The sequence below is a fragment of the Notolepis coatsorum genome (genome assembly GCF_963971535.1).
Source record: "Notolepis coatsorum genome assembly, chromosome: 10".
NCBI classification, from domain to species: domain Eukaryota; kingdom Metazoa; phylum Chordata; class Actinopteri; order Aulopiformes; family Paralepididae; genus Notolepis; species Notolepis coatsorum.
Genome location: NC_140174.1, coordinates 36964180 through 36990935, shown reverse-complemented (window position 1 = coordinate 36990935; position 26756 = coordinate 36964180). Strand labels below are relative to the sequence as shown.

General features: G+C 44.8%; 1 protein-coding gene across 2 annotated transcripts in view; it reads left to right on the top strand.

The window, feature by feature from the left end:
• adamts14 (ADAM metallopeptidase with thrombospondin type 1 motif, 14) overlaps positions 1-5979 on the top strand; it is a 238764-nt gene extending 232785 nt beyond the window's left edge. For both annotated transcript variants that reach the window (XM_084323888.1, XM_084323887.1), the window contains exons 21-22: positions 3980-4090; positions 4235-5979. In XM_084323888.1, the coding sequence (XP_084180014.1) occupies positions 3980-4090; positions 4235-4851 (728 nt within the window). In that variant the 3' untranslated portion in view covers positions 4852-5979. The remainder of the gene's footprint in view (positions 1-3979; positions 4091-4234) is intronic.
• The last annotated feature ends 20777 nt before the right edge of the window (positions 5980-26756 follow it).

The window sequence follows — 26756 nt, the reverse complement described above, 5'->3', positions numbered from 1 at the left end:
AGATTTTTTTTCAATGATTTTTTTTAAAGTGAATTGTATCCCTTTAAATGCCATTTAAAAAAAATAGTGCTTGGGAAAGTACTTGAAAGTCCTTGAATTTCATTTTGCAATGTCTGTGGGAACCCTGGTATGTGTTGTCTGTCTAGAAGCAGTTGTCTGTCTGCAACAATTGTAAAACCAATTTAATCACTGAATCTATGCCTGTCCCATTTTTTTATGTGGCGAATGTGCTCTAAAATATGTTATGGAACATTAATGGGAGACATGACCAACAGACCACAGTGGGAGAGAGGGTTGAAAGAGAGAAACACTGTAATGAGGGGTTTCTTTTTTGCTTGTCTGCATTTGAAAGCCATCGCAGCAGTGGAAATGGGCTAAGCTACTAACAGTCAATTGAGCTGTGAGAGTGATACTTTCTGTGGAGCTCTGAGAGTGATGCTTTCTGTAGAGCTGTGAGAGTGATGCTTTCTGTAGAGCTTTGAGAGTGACGCTCTCTGTAGATCTGTGAGAGTGATGCTTTCTGTAGAGCTTTGAGAGTGCTGCTTTCTGTAGAGCTTTGAGAGTGATGCTCTCTGTAGATCTGTGAGAGTGATGCTTTCTGTAGAGCTTTGAGAGTGCTGCTTTCTGTAGAGCTCTGAGAGTGATACTTTCTGGCCAGAGCAGCTGTCTTGTTTCACACAATGTTGATGTAACTAAGATATTTGCTGAATAAATAATCGTCTTTGTGCATAGATAGTTGTACACAGGTGCCAGAGAGCTGTGTAGCATCAGCTTGCAAAAGTTTTACCTTTTTAATTAAAATGAAATGCCAGATTAGATAAAACCTTCAAGGATTCAGGCCTTAGCCTGCTGTCCGTCTATGTTTAAACTTTATATTAAATCAGATTATATTCAAATGTATTGTCATTAGGGGGCGGCTGGGTGGCGCAGCGGACATTGCGCTCGTCACCAACGCAAGAGACACCGGTTTCGACTCCGGCTGTCGGTGTTGACTCCGGCTTGGGCCGGCCATCATACTAACTCAATAGACCTATCTCAAACCCTGCCCTCTTTTCTTGATCCTCCAATCACAACTGTCGCTTACCTCGGACAACTTTGTTTGTCCGAGGTAAGCGACAGTTGTGATTGGAGGATCAAGAAAAGAGGGCAGGGTTTGAGATAGGTCCATTGGCAGAGTTAGAGGGTGGAAGTCGATGGGTGGTAATCTGGACGTTGTGGACAGCGACTCCTACAGGTCGGTTGGGGACGCCTGCACAACAGAGACAGGAAATGGCGGGGGTAGTGTGAGCCTCCCACACGTTACACCTCACCAATGAGAGTCCGCGCTGGCAGGTGAAAAGATGTGACAGGCTGCCTCCTCGTGTACCGGAGGGGACACGTGATGCATGAATGAATGAATGAAAACTTTATTTAACAGATTACAGAATGGGTACAATACAGTACGGCTCAATACACACAATTGTTAAGGGGATGCAGACCTGAGAAAGACGTTTGTCTTGTTTACATCAGGGTCCCCCATTTTCAATTCATATAGACATTTATGACATACACAACATACATGACATTTATGGCATAGGGACATATAGGTATTTAGTACTGATACATTTGTGACATAAACGGTATTCAAATATACAGTACTGTTACCCCTAGATCCTGACAGAGTATATACATATGATGGGGAGGGGACTGTACATTAGGAGGGGGTGGGTGGGTGGGAGAGAAATATACATACGGCGGGGAGGGAATATATACATGCGGTGGGGAGGAGACTGTCTATTAGGAGGTGGTGGGGGTTTTGGGCATTTACGGTGGCCAGTTTCGAATTGCAGCCTCCCGTAGGTGCTCTTTAAGAGCGGTTTTGAATGTGGGTAGGGATTCACATTCCTTTACAGCTTTGGGTAGGGCGTTCCACATTGATGTGGCATAATTGCGAAACGTGTTTGGTCCCTTGTTTGAGCCGAATCTGGGATTAACATGATTTGTTGAGCTTCCTCTGGTGTAGTGGTTGTGGTATTCACTGACCTTTGGGAAGTATTTTGACATGTACATGGGTACCTTAGTCGTATAGTGTATCTTGTAGACCAGGCCCATTGCAAGTTGCTGTACTCTGTCGTCTACTCTAAGCCATCCTAGGTTGTCAAAGTGGGCAGGGGTGAGGTGGGTTCTGGGGGTAAGGTCAAGTAGTAGTCTGACCAGTTTGTTTTGTGATGTTTGTAATCTTGTTTTAAGCGCCTTTGAGGTGCTTTGGTACCATGAGGTGCACGCATAGTCGTAGTACCCTTGAATGAGTGCTCCTGCCAGAGTCTTCAGGGTATTCTTGTTTACCAGAGAGGAGATCCGGTACAAGAATCTAGAATCTAGCAAGGCTTCTATCCTCCCTACAACCGGCCAGTGGGGGGCATATGCGAGCAACGTTCAAGACAGGGGAGGGGAGAATTGGCACAATGGAATTGGGATGGGAGAAAAATAGAAAAAGAGGAGAAAAAGTGGATCAAAAAAAGAAAATGTATTGTCATTATACAGCACGAGTACAGTACAACAAAAAGAGGTTTGGCATCCAACCAGAGTGCAAATGTAGCAGTAAAGTGCAACAGCAATATACAATGTACAGGTGGTTAAACTGGGTACAACGTATACAAATTAGTACTACTGTGTGTAGTGCTAATCAGATGTATGTACAGAGTTGTATTATATAAATAGATACAGCGTATCTAGTAAGAGTGGGATATGTACAGATATAGACAGGTAAGGTGCAGGTAAGTACAGACAGGTGAGGAAAGGTATATAATGTGGCGTGAATAAATTATACCATTATCATCTATGGGTTATGTGCAGGTGTACAAGCAAGTATATGAGGGGTTATGTGCAGGTATATTCAGACAAATATGGGCATATATATGCGCCAATATAAATATATAAATGTAAATATGGTATATAAAGCACCTATCATACAGAGTATATGGGTAGACAGTGAAACAGTTGGTGGGTATAAATTTAGTATAAATTGAGTATAGGCAACAGAGTTCAGAGTCGTACAGTATGGGTAACAGAGCCAAGGGTGTAGGCAATGCAGTCAGAGTTCAGAGTTTATATGGTGGTGGGGGCTGTCAACATGGCAAGTTCAGAGAGATGACAGCTGAGGGAAAGAAGCTGTTCCTGAGTCTGCTTGACCTGGAGCGGAGGTTCCTGTAGTTCCTTCCTCAGACATCGTTTGTGGTAGATAGACTCAATAGTAGGGAGTGGTGTACCGGTGATGCGTTGGCCGGTTTTCACCACCCTCTGCAGTGCTTTCCCGTACAATGTTTCATCCAAATCGGCATTGTAGTTTGCGAGATTAGCTGCGGACGGATTCACGCACAAAAGCACACACACGCACGTGAAATTAGCTGTGGCTACATTTTCCTGTACATGTGCCAATGACCAGATAACTACTCTATCCATTCCAGTTTCATCTGGTTCTTAGACTACTCTCAAAATAACTGAATCTGAATATATCTTGGGGGAAAAAAACAATAATAAACAGGAACTTTACTTTACTTTTTGAATGTATCATGCTATATCACACCTTGTATGTGTTCAGGCTCTTCTGCAGCATGCTGGGGAGGTGTCTCCATGTAAATAGTAAGAGGAAGATGGAGTGGGAGGATGTTACCATTCGTAAAGTCACTTTCAAGTCATAGGTTTCTACTGCAGTTGTCTTGAAAGGTAGTGGTTCAGGAGGTAGAGCGTAATCGGAAGGTTACCGGTATGATTCCGGCTCCTCCCGGCAGCGTGTCGAATTGTGAATGTGTGAGTGAATAGGTGAATGTGAGGCGTGCATTGTAAAGCGCTTTGGCCTTTATAGCCCTACAGTATATAAATGCAGTCCATTTACCATTCTTAGGTCCCACTTACGGCTACTGAATGCATAACACCGTGGGATGATTTTGTAAGGGTTTGACGGATCTCTGTCTCTCTTTTTGTTGTCCAACACTTACAGGACATTCTTCATTGACGCCTCTCTCTCTAGAGTCGGTGGAGAACTCCACGACGAAGAATGAGGGCGTTCACCAGAGTGTCCCTGAAAATCCTGTCCACAAGATCTCTTCAAGTACGTCCTCTTGTAACTTCTACCCTAAAGGAATTAAGTGTTGAGTGACTGTTTTGTGAGTAGTAGCTGTACTATATGAATCTACAGTACTTGTAGATTACTTTAGCCTCTATAGTAAAGTGATCTTTCCTTCCTCTGTCTTAGATGAGCCATGTCTGGGGGATAAATCGATCTTCTGTCAGATGGAGGTCCTGGCCCGCTACTGCTCCATCCCCGGATACAACAAGCTGTGCTGTGAATCGTGCAACAAGAAAGAAGGGTTCACCACGCTCGCCCCGGACCTCCAGAAGACCGCGTCCGCCTCGGTGGAACCCGAGACGACCTCCAACCAGCCCAACCCCACTATCTCGCTCGAGGCCCCCCCGCCCCCCGGCACCACCGCGATCCCACTGCAAACCACTAAAGCCGCCGGCAGGCGGCCTCGCTCCACCGCCCCGGTCCTGACCGCTGCCGCCACACCGCCGAACCGGGGCTCCGCTCAGGCTTCTCCATCTGCGGGCGGCGCCGTCCCGCCACCCCGGGGGCCCGCTCGCGACTCCTCCTCCTCCTTGGCAGTCGGGGAGGGAGACTCGGACCCGGGGCCTCTTCTACCTCCAGGGCTGCCTCCGCGGCGGCCCGCCACAGCAGACTCCGGTGGAGGTGCGTCTAAAGAGCACAGTCCAAACGGCACTTTAGGCCCCGCCGCAGACGCCAGGTCAAAAAGGGACACGTTAGGATCCGAGAGGGACTCGACTCACAGGACCCTGTCCGTCGAGACATGAACAATGAGACTCTTTAACGCTGCGAACGTGCTGCTCAGCAATACGGTCGTTCATCAGCTCCTCTTTTATTTCTGCAGCATCTGATGGACTCACACTATTGCTGCAATAAAAGTTTCTAAAAAAAAAAGATTTTTACCATGCCAGTGGACTTAGACCAGTAAATGGTTACCTCAGTAAAAACTGCAGAGTAATCTGTTATGCACTTGCACTGCAGTGCTCTGCCCTCTCTCTCTCTCTCTCTCTCTCTCTCTCTCTCTCTCTCTCTCTCTCTCTCTCTCTCTCTCTCTGCTTCGATTATGAAATGGAAGAAGAAAAAAAAGTTGTTAAACGAAGGTGCTGTAAACAAAAAGAAAAGAAAAAAGACTACAAAACATGTTAAAAATGTGACGACTGCATTGCTACCATTTAACAATTTTTTTGTTTTGTTTTTTTATCTGTGTACAGTTGTGTAAGCCTATTTTTCAAGTGCATCAGAACTACTATTGAACTCGTATTGTGAACATGTGTGGCACGGACAAACTCTTTGGGAGGGGGGGGGGGGGCGTTAGGCGTCGTGATATGAAATGGTGTCGCCGCTCCTGGAGCTTTGTTATAACCTCTCTTCCCACAAGGTGCTCTCTTTGTCGATGTGTGCTTCTTCCCAGAACCCATTTACAGGTGGTCATTGTCCTCTCTTGGTCCAAGAATCATGTCAAGCCAACCCCATGTCAAGCCAACCCCACTGTAGCAAGTCCTCTGCAAGTTCCTTCTGTGGAAGTCAGTCACTATGCTTTAAAACAGCAAAAAAAATTTAAAAAGATAAAAATATATAAAAAGAAGAAAAACATTATGATATTTGTTTTTGTAACTGATATATTTTTCAAGTAATATTGTATATAGTGTAAATTTCACCAGGTTATAAAAGAAATTAACAGCCAACGACGTAATGTAAAGATTTTTTTTGTGATAATTGGGAAATACAGACAAACGCTGTCTGCAGAATGTGGTTGGTCTGATGTCATACTGTTCAAGTTGGTATTATGTCATTCCTGTATTGCAGTTTATAACATTATCATGTGTATTGTATAGTTCTTGTATATACGTACATGAATGAAAGCTTTAAATGTTAATATTTATTAAATTTTTAAATGGTAGGGAGAAAAAAGTAAAAAATACATGTTTGAAAGAAAAATGGGAATCCTATCTTATTTCCCCCACATTGAGTGTCATGTCGCTCGCGGCTTCAGCTGGTCAGATCTCTCCTGATGAAATGATGTGTTGAAATGAAAAGTTACCTTTTCCTAATGTTGGATTTTAGGGTCCTCAACCAGTAATCTCTGTTTCCCGTGACGTCTGCGTTGTGTTTATCTCTTACTCGTCGTACTGACTGATACCCTCTCTCTCCCCGGTAATGCATTCGACTCAGAAGAATAACGACACACTTGAAAACATGATACCTTTCCTTGAGGTTGAAGTGTATTCTATAAACATAGCCTCTGTACCAGATGGACAACAGTTATGAAAAGTCTTTGAAGGTCTATTGACTTCCTTAATTCTATGGAGTCTCTCAGTTCGAAGATGGTTTGTGGCCTAGTCTCATGGCGTTCCCCTCCCCCTCCCAACCCTCTGGCTTTGAGGGTTGGGAGCTCAGCTGTCTCTCTCTCAACGTCCTTACGTGTCAGCTTTGTTTCCTAGTCTGACTCAATCCGGAAGAGCCCCCAGCTATGGAGTGTATTTCCCTAGCAACGTCTCTCTCTCTCTCTCTCTCTCTCTCTTTCTCTCTCTCTCTCTCTCTCTCTCTCTCTCTCTCTCTCTCTCTCTCTCTCTCTCTCTCTCTCTTAACTGTTACTATAGCAACAGTGTTGACACCTGACCCAAATCTTCCCCTACCAGCGGCCGGCTATCTCTGTTGATGTTAACACCTCAGCCGATGTCCTTGGCTCTATCACTCACACACCCTGCTCTGTGGCTCTATCACCGTCTAACTTGGAAACACACTGGCTGTCTCCTCTATTTAAGATCTATAGATCTGTCAGAATAGATGCTGTCATCTACAGATATTTACATTATTTAGTCGGATCTCACAATCCTCCCTTTGAATCTTAATCAACCCTTTAGAATCAACAAACTACTTGGTTTTTCAATTGACTAGGCTGTTTGACGCATACCCCCTCGCCTCCCGTGCCCAGGAGACAAAGACGGCATACTGTCAACCCAGTGGTCTTGTTTTCTGATGTCCGTTGCGCTTCCCTTCGGGCACAAAGGAAACCGAGACAGACCACCAGCCCAACAACATCCACCTACCCATAACAATTCAAGCTCCCTTGTCTGCTCTCGATAATTCTATCTTGTTCTATCTTGTTGTTTTTACCCACCCATTGCTGTGTCTCTTCGGATGGAAAACCCTCCCTTCTTTGTGGACCCAAGATAAACTCACCTCCCCCCTCTGGATCCTGTGGTTCTACCAGTGAAAACCTTTGATGACGTGTTTATCAACATTCATTACTAAGCTTCCTGCAATTATAGAGAGATGGTTCACTTGTCCAGAAAGGACTACATTAACATACTCCAGGAAATTGTCATAAATGTCCACCCTATATCAGGGCTCTACAGTGCGACCATTTTACTCGCATTTGCCCCTAAGAATATGTGTGTGCGAACCGGAAAAATCAATTACTCACACAGTGTGCGAGTGAAGATTACAACCTCAGTCATGCTTTTTTCTCTCCGCTGCTAATCGTTCAAAAACTACAAGTCAAGCCAACGGTCCAATCACAGTAGAGTGACGTGACTGGTTTCAAGGGAAAGAAAGGAAATGACCAATCGGAAGCTCTCATTTGCTTTTTTACTTCCGGAAAGTCCGCCATTGCGCTACGCTAGGCTTTTCCGAGACAGTAACATTAAGTTAAAGGGGAACTATCTTATAAATGGCCTTTTTGAGTGTTTAGCATTGTTTCCTAGCTATGTGAACTTATATTAATATGATCTATGTCTCTAATTCTCATATTGGCGCATTCTTCCAATTCTCCTCTCACAATATTCACCCTCACTGAACTGAGTCATTTGAAAATGTGATGATTTGTGATGTCAGAAAGACACCGCTGCATGATAATGGCGAGGTACAAGATGAGCTGCACACAGTGGTTGGAGCCCAGGCTCAAAACGGCTCGAGATCTTGAGGTAGAAAAATGCTGTTTTTGAGGACTTGATTAGAAATACAAAACAATGAATAAAAATATATATATATATTACAGAGGTGTTCCATAGACTCACAGGAATTGTGTAAAAGTGCCCAAATAGTGAAAGAAATAGTAAAATAGTTCCCCTTTAATGTAACTTATTCTAGTCTTACCAATAGCAATAGATTTTAGAACACCTAGATTTATCGATAGCAATAGTAATATAACGTTAATGCAACAAAACGAATGTCTTGCTTTGTTAATCATAACGTTGATGCAGTAGCGTATGTCGTTGTGTTGGCTGTAACGGACATGAGAATAACATAACACTGTGTACACATTAAAATTGCGATAATCGATTCTAACATTTTCAAATCGATGCAGTTGAATTTTCCCCTTAGGATCGATGCATTGTTACACCCCTACACCAAAGTCACTGGCCCACTGTGCGTGTGTGTATGTGTGTGTGCTAACTTGGCTAGCGTTATCAACAGCAGAGGTGGGTGCAAGCGGTGTGATATAATTGGCAGAATCGACTGTCAATCAATGGTCTACCTGACACGCAAACTCATAAACAATGTTTCCGTACTGGAGGTGTACAGTATTTCAATTGGCAACCCTGAAAGGATTATTTTTCTAGAAGAGCAACACTAGCCAAAACATAGGCATTGTATGCATAAAAGGGGCAAAAGCTAAAGTTAAGTTACTGTTACTTTTGTAGCTGTAGCTGTAACTGCCTTTTTTATTAGGCCTAGTTGTTGGCTACAACTTTGCCACAGTAGGCATTAATCACTTAATAGTTCAAATGTCTGTGTCCCATTCCCGTTTGCACACAGATACACACACACACACACACACACAAAAAAGGCAGTGACATTAGCTCAGTGGGCCAGTGACTTTGGTGGTATGTGCTATTGCACAGATGTGTGTCCCGTTCCCGTTTGCACATGCACGCACAGTACAAATATACATTTATTTAAAAAAAAATTAAATAAACTCTGTTACTTGAAATATTTTCACTGTGCTCCTAAATATTTTTGTGTGCTCCTAAATTTCTTTGTGTGCTCCTTGGGAAAAAGGTTAGCGTAGACTGTAGACTCTGCCATATATACCTTATATATATATATAGAGAGATGACCCCCGGCACGCACCCATTCCTTCTGGTGACGTGTGTAACTCACTAACCAGACCCTACATTTTAAGGTGTTAAAGAAGAAGGCAGCAGGAAATGAATCCCTCTCCACTCTCAAGCGATGCCTCTAATGATATCTGGTGAAGATATTATTTATTCCATTGTCTCTCCTGCTATCAGCTCGATGGTTGAGGCCTAGTGGTTAGCCAAAAGCCTTCCCTGTTAGCCGAAGCTAGCTACCTCGTGGCCCAGGAGGGGCCTTCCCTCCATCACCCTCCAGCTATTGCAGTCTCTGTCTACGCGTCTGCTTCGTCTCCTCGTCTGGTTAGTCTTCTGAAGAACTCACAGCTTACCGTCTTCAAGTCTTGCGATGTCGAACTCTCTCTCTCTCATGACGGTTACTATGGCAACGGCGGTGGCACCTCTGACCCAAATCAAACTATGGTTCAAAATGCCCCACCATATCTCATCACCATAGCAACGGCTTCTCAAGCACCTCGGCCGATGACCTTGGTACGGCTGGCTGCTACTCCCACACCCTGCACTCTGTCTCTGTCTCTCTGAAGAATCTAACACACAATACAAAGTTAAAACTAATATCTATATAGATTGTAAACCAAATGCAAATCATCGATTTCCTTCACTATTGAGGATTGTGTGGTATGACATTAATTCATATTTCTGCGCCAGGCTCCCCATGTCAGCCTGGCCGAATGGCTGCTGTTTGCAGAGCCGGTGGGCATCCGTTCACGGTGAAACTCAGCCAGACTCCCTGTTCCGCGGGTCACCCTCCCCCTCCCCAGCTTCTGTGAGTGAACCCTGGGGCATTGCTGTAGTAGAGTGGGGTGCCAGCTGAGAGGGGCTCCCGCTGTCAGATGCTAGCACAGGTGTCTGGTGAAATCCACCTGGATTCGGATTCCTCTGACTGACGAGCGGCATTGGCAGCCAGCCCTGGAAAAACAGAATGCAGTATCTGGATTCCCAGAAAAAATATACTTGTGTCACTCCTATGAGGATAAAAACAACAACAACAACAACAACAACTGAATGGGTAAGCTTGTTTTTTAAGTGCAGTTCCCTACCATATGTGTTAATGAGGTGCCATGGAGCAGCATACCCCACAGAGGCACACAGAAAGAAAAGTCTCCCAAGACAGTTATGTAATTTCATATAAATTCAGCAACTCCCTATTATTTATAACTACGTTAGCCTTTTATTTCATTAGAACGACTTAGGTTGGCATCCATAGCAACCTGCACAGAGGGCTTCCATAGTGATATCTGTGTAGCAAAACTTCATCAAGATATTAAAGGGTGGCGGCTGGGTGGGGCAGCGGTCTTAGCGCTCGTCACCAACGCGTGAGACACGGTATCGAATCCGGCTGTCAGCGTTGCCTCCGGCTTGGGCCGGCCGTCATACTGACTCAATTGTCAGAGTCAGCGGGAGGGGAGTCGATGGGTGGTAATCTGGTCGTTGTAAACAGCTACAGGTCGGTCAGGGCTCTTGCACAGCAAGGACAGGAGATGTCGAGGGTAGTGTGAGCCTTCCACACGTTACACCTCGCCAATGAGAGTCCGCTCTGGCAGGTGAAAAGAAGTGGCTGGCTGACTCTGCATGTATCGGAGGGGACATGCGATAGATTCTTCAACCCTCCCTACGACCGACCAGTGGGGGGCACATGCAAGCAACGATCAAGACAGGGGAGGGGGGAATTGGCACGACTAAATTGGGATGGGAGAAAAACAGAAAAAGAAGGAGAAAAAGTGGATACAAAAAAAAAGATATTAAAGGGTAAATCCACCGTAAAATAGAATTCCCTCATTATTTATAATGTACAGCTCAGTTTCAAATGTGTGAAGATGAACAAGTCTCTCATTAAATCTGAACACTGGAGAGTACAGACTGTGGTGATGATGTCATCAGGAGACAGATCCTAGTGCTGCTCCGCAGATGGTGAATTTTTTATTTTACCTTTATTTTACCAGGTAGTCACTTGAGATCAAAGATCTCTTTTTCGAGCAAGACCTGGCCAAAATGGCAGCAAAAAACTAAAACAAACATACAAAATACACAAAACACAGACAGAGACATAAAAGGCAAAGTGGGGCAAGGGGATACATTTGTGCTGCAGCAAACTAGATTGAATGGGATTGGGGGAGATTGGAAGGTAGGCTAAAAAGGTAGAAATAGGATGGAAGGTGAGTCTATGGACTGCACGCTTGATAACATACTACAAACATAATACAAGTGTGAATTGCAGCTTAGACCCCTACGCTCTACATATTCTGGCTGCCTCAGGCCCACTCCCATCTGAGCCCCTGGGGGGTCATCAAAGCTTGCTCCACAATGGCCAATTTTCCGCCGTCGACTGAAAACACACTTCTTCAATAAATATCTGAAATGAAAAAAAAATTATATATATACTAACCTTCGTACTGTTTTTTACTATTGTAGCAGGGTGGATTATCCCTGCTTCGTGGGAACGGGTGTGCACCGTCACTGGGTAGCGGGACACAGTAGAGCTCCGTCTGACTGCACCCTCGTCTTTGGGCCTGGAGCATCAAACTGGAGGCCGGCAGTGAGAGTGGATGGGGCCCGGGATTTACCAACCTGGTCTGGTACCCTGGTCTTCCTCGCCTCTCCGGGGCGGTCAGCAGTACTCCCCAACTTGCTCTCACTTCCCCCAATACCTCCGTAACCCTCCCACACCTAGTGACTGATAGATGAATAAATAGATTCGTTCCTCCCGCAAGCAGTACCCTCCCTTGATGACCACTAGAAACCTTAATGACTGTAAGGGGAAAGTTGGATAGGAAGGGGTTAATGGTATTAACGTTACCCACACCAAAAGAGGCTCAGGAATGGACACGCACACAGAACTCCCATCTAATTCTTTATCGTTAATGGTACTGGTCAGTTACAAAGATTTAATGGCAATGGGTCAAATAGAATGGAGTCTTACTATTACCCAATTTGTACCTCAATACCTTCTAGACACTTATATTATACACCAATGTGCTGGACTCATCACCCACGTTTGGGTTAGTACCAGGGATAATACCTCTCTCAGGCTTTAATTATATGGTAGTGATAATACCTCTCTAAGGCTTTACTTATGATACCACCGGTCAGTAACCTTCCCGCAGGGGAAGGGTTAATTAGATGGGAAATTATTATTAAAGAACAAACACGTTATCACGCTCAAAGAAAATGAAAAAGGTGGGCCCACTTTACCAAAACAAAAGTCCTATACTAATGCCGGCATGTAATGTTTATGGGGTACCCCTATGAACTGTAGTTAGCAACGTTAGCTTCACCCGTAGGCCGCATCACACTGTGTACTGTGCAATAAGATCCTGAGCACCGAAGCTCTAATGTACTCAACCAAGATGGCGGCCTCGCCGCACCACCACTGTCCGGGTGGTAAGATGGCGTTGAACGCTCTCGTCACGGGCGCTAGCAAGCGGGGCTGGAGCAGAGGGAGCAGTAGCGGGCTGAGAGCGCGTGCTGGGTGATGGCGACCTCTGCTGGACGGGATGAACTCCCGTGCTGGGCTGAAGACAGCCGGTGCAGAGCAGATGCAGAACGCCGGCGAAGACAGGCTGTTGACGACCGGTGCTGGGTCGACGCGCGACAATAATCTGGCCCTACCTTAACTGAAGCTACTCTGTGGGTCCCAGACAGCCCTCCTGCTAGCCGCAATATACAATGACGCAGGGTGCCCCTAAACACCGGTCCTCTTCAAGCCACGCTGGCTGGGCACCTCACTGGAGGGGATATCGTTAACATAAGCCAACACTTGGCTATACCGCTTGTCTTCAAGGATAACTCGTAGTATCACTAGGGTTATTCAGTGGGGACATGCAACACGCTACTACGCTTATATTTCTAGTATAACCCGTAATATACTCAAGTTCAATACGTTCACCCGTGTGGTCCACAACGGGGCTCAACGACACGTCCTTCTCGGTTCACGTTCAACGCCGAAGAGGCTGGTCCTCCTCACTTCCGTTCCCGTTGACTTGCTTCCCTCTCTGCCTCTCTCGTACGCTCCGCCTGCCACCGCCGCCCCCTGCTGGTACCGCCAACTAGCCCCACAGGAAGCACTGGGTGGATAGAATATGATTCAGTTTACTGTTTATAATCCATATTCCAGCCGGTGAGAGAAGGAGAAACCTGCGTCATTGTTCGAGGGAATATCAATGGAAACTAGTTAATATGTCTTTGTGCACAAAGGAGAGATAAAAGGCAAGTCAGCACTTCTGAATAATAGTCACATATTCAGGGTGCTACACTATCATGCACTTTGCTACAAAGTCATCTTCTTTGCCTATATGATTACCTACTAGGGTAATCTGTCTATACTACTATGCACTCAAGAGTGTAGCTGTTAAGGTGCCAGACCAGAGACCCAGATGCAGAAAACAGCAGAACACAGAGAAACCCCAATGCTGGGTGTATTTAAATATGTATTGAGGTCTGAGGGCAGAGCGATGTCCAGGGTGAGCAGGGATTGCGATGGCTGCGGCAGGGGTCTGGGGTGTGAGGCCATATGGCAGCCTGAGGCTGGGGTCCAGGTTCAGGGCTGAGGTCAGGCAGAACTGCACACAGGAAAACACGGTAAAACATCAAGGCAAAAACACAAGAGCTAAAATACAAAAAGGCAACTGCAGGACTGAAAATACAGAAAGAAGGCTGGTAGCTCACTGAGACAGACTGTAATACAAAAAGAAGACTGGTAGCGTGCTCACTGAGACAGAGGTGATGTATCTTTCTCAATGGGTGTGGTCGATCAACCTTCTGAAATAGTACTGGAACAGGTGTCTGGAGGTGTAGGTCAAAATAAGGATTGTCTGAGTCCTTAATGCAAAAAGAACTGTTGCTTTATTTGTCATCCTAGGATAAACAAGTTAAACATTACAGGAAGATTATCTTGCTCCAAAAATCATCTCTAGTCTAATCACGGAGATCAAAGGGGGATCCATCTATTTTTGTCCATACAATAATAGTTCAAAGAAAGTCTAATTTCAGCAGTCCATTCGTCGTAGCAGGAAGTTGAGAGCGTTGAGCTTCGAGCCTGGAGCGTGAGCGTGTAACGTGAGCGTCCGTCGCGAGCATGTCTCCATGCACTCTGCTTCCCCTCTTAACGGCGTGATTACACAAACAAGCCGCATTTCTCGGAGACGCTCTCTGATTGGCACTGACTGACACTCTCTGATTGGCCACTGACGCGTTTGGCCAATCCGTGATGAGCTGTGTCTTTGCCCATTTCCTCGTCAAACAGCCTGCAACTACCTGGCGTTCTATCGCCATGCTCTAAGACAAACTCTAACCTTAACCAACTTCGAAAGAGTGCCTAAGCTTAACCGTCGAAAGAACTTGCCGTCACGCTCTAAGACAAACTCTAACCTTAACCTACTTCGAAGCGTGCCTAAACTTACCCAGTGTAGAAACAGGCGTCGGCCAATCAGAGAGCGTCTCCGAGAAATGCGGCTTGTTTGTGTAATCACGCCTCTTAACGGCAGCTTGGCCACGCCCCCTCCCTCTTCGATGATAGAGCCAAAGAGGAAGAAGCCGACCAATCACATAACAACCTTGTCACGCCCTTCTGTTACTTCCTTATGGCATATCTCATACTGTCACAACTCCAGCACTTTGATCAATTATGTTTTAGACATTTTGTGTATTCACAGTTATGGAATTATTCGATTACTAAGTAGATCTACAACACTTTAAATTACCGTCACATTAAGTCTAATCGTTGCCATATCCTTTTCCAATGCAGTAACTGTTGTATTAAAAATATACACTGGTGTGTTTCAAAATATTCAGTAAACAGTTTTAACTTGTTAGTCAATGTATATTAAGATTTAATTAACTATTTACATTTTTTTAAATAGTACACCAGGATCGTTTTACAACAGCTCCTTTGATTCTGCTTCTGTCAGGAGAATGGAGATGTGATCTGTGGCAAAGTTATACCAGGGGCCACGGTGTTCTGACTGGAGGCCGCTGCACGACATCCTGTTTAACAAGGTGGAAGAGAAAAACTTGTGGAACCCAGACATCCAGCATGTCAAAGTAAGACTCTTCACTGAACATCTGGTGTGGCACAGTGGTGTAGAGGGTAACACTGTCGCCTCTTAGCAGGGGAGTGGCCATATTGGTGAATAAGAATCTTGCTTTTAGGCCCCTTAATTATGTTATAGAATGTCAAGGCCGTTGTGTGATTGTCAAGGAGTGACATTCATGAATGTTCCCCTGGTTACTCAGCTGATTTTTTATCTAAGATCTTTACTGAATTTGCTGAATTGGCGTCGGAGACTTCACGCCTTTGTGGGCGGAGACTTCAACTGCCACCTTATCCCGTCTATGGAAAAACTCCCACTTAGTCTGGTTCCTCCCTCAAGGCAAGCCAGGATGCTCTCCTCTTTATGTACAGACATTGGATTTTCTGCCCCTCTGAATTAAAGTTTTCCTTTTTTAGTAGATTGGATAATTTTTTTTATTCCTTCCTCTAAGCTATTTCTGGTCTTGTCATGTACCATGGGAAGTATTGTTTTGTCTGATCATGCCCCTGTATATTTGGATTACTGTTGGAGGAAAGACAGAGAATAGGTGCAAACTCCTTGAATCCAAATTGGTCGACCTTGAAAACCAACATATCTTGACCCCTAGCCCAAATTAGCTTGAAGAATTGACAGTGCTGCCCTGAATATGTCGTGAATTTATCAAAATGAAACATGAAAATAGCAACTAAACTGTACAAAATAATATTAGACGGAAATGCTGATTTGACAGAAGGGCCACTTCCTCTGTGGCCCCAGGCTTACAGAGGTTGAGACACAGTGACTCCCCCGACCAGGTGAGACCATTAAGGTCATAAACTGACCCCTCAAGACAATATTGAGATGGGCAGGAAGGAGTGATATGTACTTTAGCTAAAGAAGAACAAAAGCTTACTTTAAAGGACCCATTTTCCCCCACCGCGCGAACCTATTTGGTAATAAGAGACTAAAGAGGAAGGAGATAATATCTTTGGAGAAGAGGAAACCAACTGAAAATACAGTTGAGGTCAAAGGTCTTATTGACACTAGCCTGAGCAATTTCAGGTTACGACACGGCAGCTGGTCAGAAGACTAAGGCCCAGAGGTCAGAGAGATGACACCAGACAATTTGGAATCTCCCCTTACACATCCGATTTGATTGACTTAAGACATACCACACAGGCTCAAGGATATTGGAATCTAAGCAGAATGCCACAAGTTACACATTTAACTTTAGAATAGATAGACTAGACGGTTTTAGACCTTGAGGAAAATAGATAAAAACTGATGGCTTTGTCAGAGAGATTAGTTAGATGTCCTTAGAAAACAGTGCAATCAATAATGTACTAAAAGGGAGCTGTCATACCAAATCACCTTAGATAAATAGGTTTGGCAGGCATGACAAGTTGACAATAAGTGAACCAAATACAAAGACATTGTTTGTAAATTAATGTTAATACTGAACAAAATACTTAGTGATCAAATCGAGCTACAAACTAGATTAAAGATTACTTTGAAATAGGAATACAAACAGGAGGATGTAACATTAAATAGGTCAATTACATAAGTAAAATGTGGACAAAACTGAAGAAAAGACTGTTAGTCACTGTTTAGACAATAAAGAAATAATCATATTATTCTAAAAGCAATTAAAGTATGGTAAAGTGTTTGTAGATGGAAACAGCTCATGTTCTATTCTCTGTGCCACGGAGAGAAGAACTATAAGGATCCCCAAATACGGTAATATAATAGAATGGCTAACTGCTAACAGCGAGGCGGATTCTACTGTGTAACGTTGTGTCAACAGAACAGGAGGACGTGTCACTCACAGAGAAAGTTCCTACTAGAAGGAATTTGGCCAATGGGGAAGCCCGATTGCGGGAGTGACGTCACCAGACAGGCAGGGGAAAGGTCTTTTCTATCTCATTAAAAGGGCAGGCGAGGAGACAGAGGAGAGACCTGGAGCGAGACAGACAGACCTGGAGACCTGGAGAGGAGGAGAGCGCTGGAGGTAGACGGAGAAACCAGAGACTCGAGAGCCGAGCCGGAGATGCACAGAGCTATGGACCCAGACGATGATAGACGATCGCCTCGCAGCAGGGGAGCCAGACTCCACCGAGCGTAGACGAAACCAAGCGCTCCCAACCCGCCGAGGATCCGAAAACCAAGGTTGCCTTGGCGACCACCAACCACAAAGAGAAGCCGCGTGCTGTCATGGACAACTCGAGAGACAACAACACCACCACCGGAGAAGAAAGCTCTGATCGGCCCCAGCTGATCAGATCATGGACAAAACTGCCACACCAAAGAGATAATTAGCTAGAAGAAGAAGATCCTGTATTTGTTTGATGCATAGCTGTGTTTTATTAACAATGGAAATAAACACACCAGTTTGTTTTATTCAGACCACCTCGTCAGCGTTTTCCTTAATAGAACCCTGAACTACAAACAATGCAGAGAGAAGGGTAAAAGACTATACGATCACAGAACTAGATATAAATGAAGTGAAAGATACTTCAATTGGTCCGTGACCCGTGCTGTATTCGACCAAAGCCGGTTGAAGATGACGAAAAGCTACTTCTGGAAAATGGACGAGAGAGTCAACAGCTTTAAGTACCTCGGAGCCTACATATCCGAGGACTTGACATGGACCACACACATTGACAGTGTTGTGAAGAAGGCACGACAACGCCTCTACTTCCTCAGGCGCCTAAGGAAGTTCCAAGTCAGCCAGAAGATCCTCAAGAACTTCTACTCATGTACAATAGAGAGCATCTTGACCGGCAACATCACCTCCTGGTTTGGGAATAGCACTGCACAAGACCGAAGCAGACTACAAAGAGTGACACGTTCAGCCGAACGCACAATTGGAGGGGGGCTCCCCACCCTCCAGAACATTTACAACAAGCGTTGCAAGGGCAAGGCTAAGAGAATCATTAAAGACTCCAGTCACCCGAACAACTGCCTCTTTGAACTGCTGCGGTCAGGCAAGCGATACCGGAGTCTCAAGGCGAGCACAGAAAGACTCAGAAGAAGCTTCTATCCCCAGGCCATCAGGCTGCTAAACGAACAATGAATGAACACTACACAACAACAACCACCAAACGCACATAGCACACACATCCACACGCACACACTCACTTAAACAAACACACTGTAGCACCCACTCCACACACTTTATAGCACACACCCACTTTAAACAAACACACTGTAGCACCCACTCCCCACACTTTATATTTATTGATGAAGGATTGCACTACAACTCGTACACCTTACTGTAAATTGTACCTAAATTGTACCTCATCCCATTTCTGCTTTGCACTAGATAGTACTGTACATTAGTACACTGCATAGTATTGTATATTATATGGTAACTCAGAACATTGTACATATGTCTATACCGAACACTGTGACCTCTTTTTCTTCTTCTAAATTACACGTATACTATGTTTGATACTATCTTGTCTAGCACAGTCTCTGGAGCGTAACAGTAAGAAGCATTTTGTATGAAAGTATTCTGTACTTCTGTATGACAACTATTAAAGAAACTTGAAACTTGAAACTCATCGAAGCCTCTACGACTGATTAAAATCTTCGCCTCAGCAGCCGAGGACAGCGGGACTGAAGGTAAGTAATAAAGATGCATTTAAAATTTGGTGGAGGTCGAGTGGTCTCAAATTGGGGTTGCTATTGGTAAAAGTGAATGATGTAATGGACTAGGGAGGGGGTGGGCACCCCGAACCTCTAGTCCATAACAGGCGGCGGTGGAATCGGAAGGTTCCCTGGGCACGTTAAATCTATTCTATAGTAAGCAAGGGAGATACTGAATGGCCCTCGTGTCTGGCAAGATGACCAACATCTTACTGTGTTACCGTCTAGTCGGCCCAGATAACGTCGCATGTAATGTATATGTGGGCACTGGGTGGTAGGTGGACGACGGTCCAAACCTAGAAGTGGGGCAGTGCACCGGAGGGGGCACAGCACCTGCTGTGAACAGGCCAGGCTGGTGAAAACGGTCAAAGTTTCCATACCCATAGCAAGTGGGATGGGGAGCAGATAGTACAGCACAAAAACAAATGAGACAAAGGTGATTTGATTGAATGTTAACATAACTAATTTGGAGAAAAATGTATTGTCAAATGCAGAACAGTAAAGATGTATCTGCGAAAATAAAAGTTTCCAATCTATTGTGTGTTTGTAAATAACAATCCAAAATGCAAAAAAAGGACAGAGGGAAAATCGTTTCCTTCTGTGGAAAATCGGAGCAGTACCAAGAACTGCCCACAACAAAGAAGAGGCTGTGGTTAGCACAAAATACAACAAGAAGAAAACAGTCAAAACGAGTTAGCAGTAAAGACCTCAGGAGGTTTGAACAGGGATAACTGACAGGGATGAAAGCGAAGAATAATTGAGGCCTCAGTGGTCTTTTCAAGGAGAAGAGATGATTTATATTTGCTTGTTTGAATCTCCCTCGATGGTTTAGAGTGTTAATCTTTTATTCGTGTGATGTATTAATCTTTTCTTGCAGAGTCAATTACACAAAACAGACACATTGAAGCTAATTACATGGATAATGTATAGTCATAAACAAAAAAGCTGATAATGGTACGATGTTCTTTTTGTATAAAGAAGCGGACCTAGACTGGATGTCGTATTAATAACTGATAATGTGTATAACTGTGCAAGAAGAAAAGGTAGGTGAAATGATGAATTTTGTAACTGTACAGATGGAAATGGGTTTGGTAGTTCGATTTGTGTAAATTTTAGATTTTTTTGAAATTTTTTAAAATATTAGCAAAAATGGTAATTATGGTTTTAACATGTTTAATTTAGAACATTGGTGCTATATAGTGAATTATGAAACCCACTAAGGGTGGATTGTCATGAATTTATCAAAATGAAACATGAAAATAGCAACTAAACTGTACAAAATAATATTAGACGGAAATGCTGATTTGACAGAAGGGCCACTTCCTCTGTGGCCCCAGGCTTACAGAGGTTGAGACACAGTGACTCCCCCGACCAGGTGAGACCATTAAGGTCATAAACTGACCCCTCAAGACAATATTGAGATGGGCAGGAAGGAGTGATATGTACTTTAGCTAAAGAAGAACAAAAGCTTACTTTAAAGGACCCATTTTCCCCCACCGGGCGAACCTATTTGGTAATAAGAGACTAAAGAGGAAGGAGATAATATCTTTGGAGAACAGGAAACCAACTGAAAATACAGTTGAGGTCAAAGGTCTTATTGACAATAGCCTGAGCAATTTCAGGTTACGACACGGCAGCTGGTCAGAAGACTAAGGCCCAGAGGTCAGAGAGATGACACCAGACAATTTGGAATCTCCCCTTACACATCCGATTTTAATTGACTTAAGACATACCACACAGGCTCAAGGATATTGGAATCTAAGCAGAATGCCACAAGTTACACATTTAACTTTAGAATAGATAGACTAGACGGTTTTAGACCTTGAGGAAAATAGATAAAAACTGATGGCTTTGTCAGAGAGATTAGTTAGATGTCCTTAGAAAACAGTGCAATCAATAATGTACTAAAAGGGAGCTGTCATACCAAATCACCTTAGATAAATAGGTTTGGCAGGCATGAAAAGTTGACAATAAGTGAACCAAATACAAAGACATTGTTTGTAAATTAATGTTAATACTGAACAAAATACTTAGTGATCAAATCGAGCTACAAACTAGATTAAAGATTACTTTGAAATAGGAATACAAACAGGAGGATGTAACATTAAATAGGTCAATTACATAAGTAAAATGTGGACAAAACTGAAGAAAAGACTGTTAGTCACTGTTTAGACAATAAAGAAATAATCATATTATTCTAAAAGCAATTAAAGTATGGTAAAGTGTTTGTAGATGGAAACAGCTCATGTTCTATTCTCTGTGCCACGGAGAGAAGAACTATAAGGATCCCCAAATACGGTAATATAATAGAATGGCTAACTGCTAACAGCGAGGCGGATTCTACTGTGTAACGTTGTGTCAACAGAACAGGAGGACGTGTCACTCACAGAGAAAGTTCCTACTAGAAGGAATTTGGCCAATGGGGAAGCCCGATTGCGGGAGTGACGTCACCAGACAGGCAGGGGAAAGGTCTTTTCTATCTCATTAAAAGGGCAGGCGAGGAGACAGAGGAGAGACCTGGAGCGAGACAGACAGACCTGGAGACCTGGAGAGGAGGAGAGCGCTGGAGGTAGACGGAGAAACCAGAGACTCGAGAGCCGAGCCGGAGATGCACAGAGCTATGGACCCAGACGATGATAGACGATCGCCTCGCAGCAGGGGAGCCAGACTCCACCGAGCGTAGACGAAACCAAGCGCTCCCAACCCGCCGAGGATCCGAAAACCAAGGTTGCCTTGGCGACCACCAACCACAAAGAGAAGCCGCGTGCTGTCATGGACAACCCGAGAGACAACAACACCACCACCGGAGAAGAAAGCTCTGATCGGCCCCAGCTGATCAGATCATGGACAAAACTGCCACACCAAAGAGATAATTAGCTAGAAGAAGAAGATCCTGTATTTGTTTGACGCATAGCTGTGTTTTATTAACAATGGAAATAAACACACCAGTTTGTTTTATTCAGACCACCTCGTCAGCGTTTTCCTTAATAGAACCGAACACCTGAACTACAAACAATGCAGAGAGAAGGGTAAAAGACTATACGATCACAGAACTAGATATAAATGAAGTGAAAGATACTTCAAATACTCTGCTGATTCAAGATTCAGAGTACTCTCTTAAATTTGCTAGACAGAGAATGTATGAGTTTGGTGACAAGCTCGGCAGATATCTAGCCAACCTGGCCAAGAAGAGGGCTGACTCCCAAATCATAGCTTCAATCTTGGATTCCAATTGTAGCAGCCTGAATATTCTACAAAGTATTCAGTAGTGCTAACTAACTGTTACTTTCCCTGTGTGTGTATAACGTGTGATTAACAGTGTTTCTTTGGATAGCCAAACAGTGTTCCTTTGGATAGCTCGCCCAGTCTAACGACGAGGTGAGGTGCTACTCTTCTCCGGCTGCAGTATGGATTACTAACAATAACATTGAGCCCTTTTTCCCTTTCTAGAGCGGTCCTTGTGTGGGACCAGTAGAGGTTGCCAGCAGGGGGTGGAGTGGCAGTGGTGGCAGGTGGAGCAGTGGAGAGAAGCAAGCAACGAGGAAGAGGGAGTTACCTGGAGGCAAAGGGAGCAGGAAGCTCTCTTCGACATTGGACTTGATGGTGATCAGTCGCAGTTACAGTGGGCGGGTGCTCAAACGAGCCCCGTTGTTGGGGAGCCCTGTCGGAACGAGCGGCGGGTGACAAGAAGAGTGCCCCGCTGCTCGTTCAGCAGCGGGAGATGAGAAGTACTTGCTAGTGACGGGTTATCCTAGAAGTATCAGCGATAGTGTGTGAGTAAGAGAAACCGAACCGAAGGACTAACGTCTAGAGTTAACGAGACTAACGTCTAACGTTATCGGGTTATAGTAGTTACTGTGTGCGGTGTAGTAGTATGCTGCTAGCGGCTCCGTCTGACTTGAGTAGACTACCGGGCTTGCGGCGCTGAAGAGACCGGTGGTATAGCCAGCCACGTTGCGTTAGCAGTGTAACCGAGATAGCAGGGGGGTGCATCTAGACCCAAAGCTTAGCTGTGTTTAGGGTAGCTATTAGCTCGCGCGACAGAAGCAAGCCAGCAACAGCAGCGGTGGATGTCTCCCAGACGGTACAGAGGACACCTCTTTCCACCAGCAGAGGACGCCATACAGCACGCTCATCCAGCTAACCACTGCCTATGCTGTCCGCCCAGCCTGCTGGCTGTGCTCGCCGATCGCCGACGCTATCTTGTCACCTGGACGAGCGGTGACAAGAGTGGGTCCGCCATCTTGGCTAAGTACTAACGGTACCACGTGTATCAACAGCAATGTCCATTCAAGTGAATGCTAACAACCAGTGTCTAAGGGGTACCCCGAACAATTTAAGCCGGCTTAGGTTAGGTTTTCTTTTGGTAACGTGGGCCCACATTTACTTGGTTTTATTTTGTTATTTGATTATTGGATTATTTGGTTCTTTGAACTCCCAATGTGTCTCTATTTTATGCCTGGGTTCCCCTAGTACAAGCGGGGTGTTTTAATGTATTGAGCACTCAGTGCCTATGGTGGGAAGAGCTTCCCCTACATTATAATAGCAAGAGCACTCGGTGCCATGTATTAATAAATGACAGTGTAATGGATAACATGCCCAGGCTTCTATATAAAGTAGACATTATCAGGATCATTGTGTGTGTCTGGTTCTTCCAATTACCATTTGCTATTCTAACCCTGGGTAAATATTGTGACTGCATAATTATTTAACCCTTATACCCCATTTACAGAATAGCATTTGAAGGGTCTATACAGGTGGTCAAGGAAGGGTACTGCTTAAAGGGAAGCCCAATAATACTATTGAACTGACAGTCACTGGGTGTGGGAGGGCTGTCGGAGGTACTGGGGGAAGTGAGGGTGTGTGGGGAGCTACTGCTGACCGCCTTGGAAGGCGAGGGAGACCAGAGTACCAGTCCCCAGGTTAGTAAATCCTGGGCCCCATCCACTCCAGCTGCAAGCCCTCCAGAACGACGTTCCGGGCCAAAGAGGGGGGTACTTATAGGTCCAATACTATAGTATCCTACTACCCAGTGTCTGTGTACTACTACTCCCACAAGCAGGGATAATCCACCCTTCTACACAATGATGTCAGGTCATTTTATACTAAGGGTGCTTTCACACCAGAGCTGTTTGGTCCGGACTATCGGACCAGAGTTCGTTTTCTCGGATAGTCCGCTTTTTTTTGCGTGGTGTGAATGCTCAGTCGAACTCTGGTGCGGACCAAACACGCGAACTCTGGTCCGCCAAATATAGGAAGTGAGTCACCTCTCACGAGCAGAGCGCTAAATTACTACCTAACCAATCAGATCTGCGATATGAGGTAGCGTCACGAGCAGAGCAATGTGTGTGGACAAGAGGCGGGTTGCTACGTTTACTGTAGGGAGGGGCTTTTAGACCCATGTTTTTTTTTGCTTCGAAAAGAGGGACATCCTCTCAATATGCGGGACGCGGGACATTCGGTCAAATGGCTGTGCAGTACAACCAAAAGTGGGACACCTGGTCACCCTGAAAATTGTGATGCTACCGTGCTGATCTGCAGTCACACACACGCGCGCGCGCGCACACACTGAGGCTCGTAGTGGTCACACACACACATTTCCACATTCTATTGTGTCCAATAGACGAGCGCCCTTTCCGACCAAGTGACATTGTTCAGAAAGTTTAGTGTGCTTGACAAATTGCAATGTGAATGCAGACGAACCAAATGAAGAATGCAACAATGTTGCAACTTCACCCCCCGAACCGCACCGAGTCCGCACCGAGTCCGCACTGAGTCCACCAAAACTATATGTGAAAGCGCCCTAAGACTATTAACAAGGAGTTCGCCTTTTTTACGCCAATCTCAACAAAACAAAACAGTCTGATGGTGCTCTTTCTGACATGTACTCTTTTTTTGAAAACTTGTATCTTCCTATGGTTACGGATGCTCAGAACTTGTTTCTGAATGCCCCGATCACAAAATAGGAGGCTTTGAATGCCTTGAAATCTATGCCATCTGGGAAGGCCCCAGGGCCCCAGAGTTCAATGATATTCTTCTAAACCCCTTGTTGGCAATGTTGAACCATTGATTAACATTACATATGTCACAACAAGCTACCTGCTTCTGTCGTTCCTGCGTACACACACTGTCTCATCACACTATCCGCTCCTTGCGTAGCCCACCTGTCTCCCAGTGTGCCTCACTCTTAAAGGAGCAGACCATAATCTTATAACACTACCCCCACTCTGGATGGCAATTAACAATTAAATATAATAACATTCCAGCACCCCTATGACTACACACAAAATATCCTAAACAGATTACATAGACTTTTTTTCTTTTCTTTTGAACACCCCTTGAATCTCTGGAGTCCTTTAGGGTCACAATGCCCAAGAACATCTCCCCTTGATGGAGTAACAGTCCATAAGAAACAGTCCATAGGAAACATAAGATAGTTGTTTCCCTTGAGAACAGAGTGAAATGGTGGAGGGTAGTGCAGTGTTAGGAGTTTAAACAGTCCACCTCCTTTCAGTGCTTCTGAGGTTCCAACACACTCTGAAAAAGAAGCATGAAACACACCTACAACGCAATGAATACAGCCCCAATATAACCACAGCTCTAACTTAATATTAAAGGCAACCTCCCAGTATCCTCTCTAGCTTCTAACTGAGTAAAACACCTGCTTCACCTGTTAACCCCAAAATAAATGTGGTCTCACTTTTCTCACCGTAAACAAGATCACAACCAAAAGTAAACTTGCTCATGATGCTACAGTGCCTTAAGTTTTTTTTCTTTAACAAAACAATACAAAGTCTTTCAAACAACAAAAACTCCTTTCAACTCTTTTTTTTTTAACAGGAGTAATATAACTTTTTTTAGTAAGTCACCCACTCTCTATATGTATCTGGAGGTCTCCTGGTCCTGCTAGACCTGCCCCTGGATGTTTGGCACTGAGTGGAGTCCATAACCGTTGCTTTTTGAGTATGTTGCACTACACTACCCCCACTAGCATGAACTTCCTCTGTACTCGAGGAGACTTGGGCTGTGTGTGGCGAAGAGGGGAATCCGGGAACAGATTAGCCAGGAACAGGTCAGGAACAGGTCAGAGTCGATGAGGCTGGTATCTGGAATGGGTGGTAGAACCTCAGCAGGGTTCCAGACTTGTGCTTGTTCGATGACCCAGACATTATCCAACAGGGTACGGGAGTGGTATGGTTTGAATTTGTCATGGTGCACTACTTTGACTTTTGCCTTAGGCCCCTTTTTGATGCGGTACACCAAGTCGTCCAGTTGGCCTAGGACAAAGTATGGCCCCTCGTATGATGGCAAGAATTTTCTCACCTTATCTCTTACTCTCTTGGTGCCTTTTACTAGGTGCCAGACAGCATCACCTGTGTGGTACAGAGTGCGGCAAACGTTCTTGTCATATTGCTTTTTGGCCCGTTCCACAGACTGACCTAGGGCATCTCTGGCGATCTGGTGAGCAAGCTCCAGCCTTTCACGGAGCTGAGTGTCATACTGTGGATGAGTCTGGGCACTTTCATGGCCAGGTGGCAGACCAGCCACCAGGTCAATTGGCCCAGTCACTTCCCGCCCAAACAACATCATGTTGGGGGTAAACCCAGTGGAGCTGTGCTTTGTTGCCCTATAGGCCATTACAGCATAGGGGATCATGATATCCCAATCCCAGTGGCAGCGTTCAGCTGTTGTGGCTAAGATATTTTGCAGAGTGGCATTGAAACATTCAACCTGCCCATCAGACTGTGGCCTGAAAGAAGTTGTGCGCGTCTTCTCTATTCCAAGTAGTTCACACATTTTCTGAAACACTTGTGATTCAAAATTAGTGCCCTGGTCACTGTGCAAAGTCTGGGGAGCTCCAAAACGACATACCCATTCAGATGTGAATACTTCTGCGACAGTTACAGCCTGCTCATC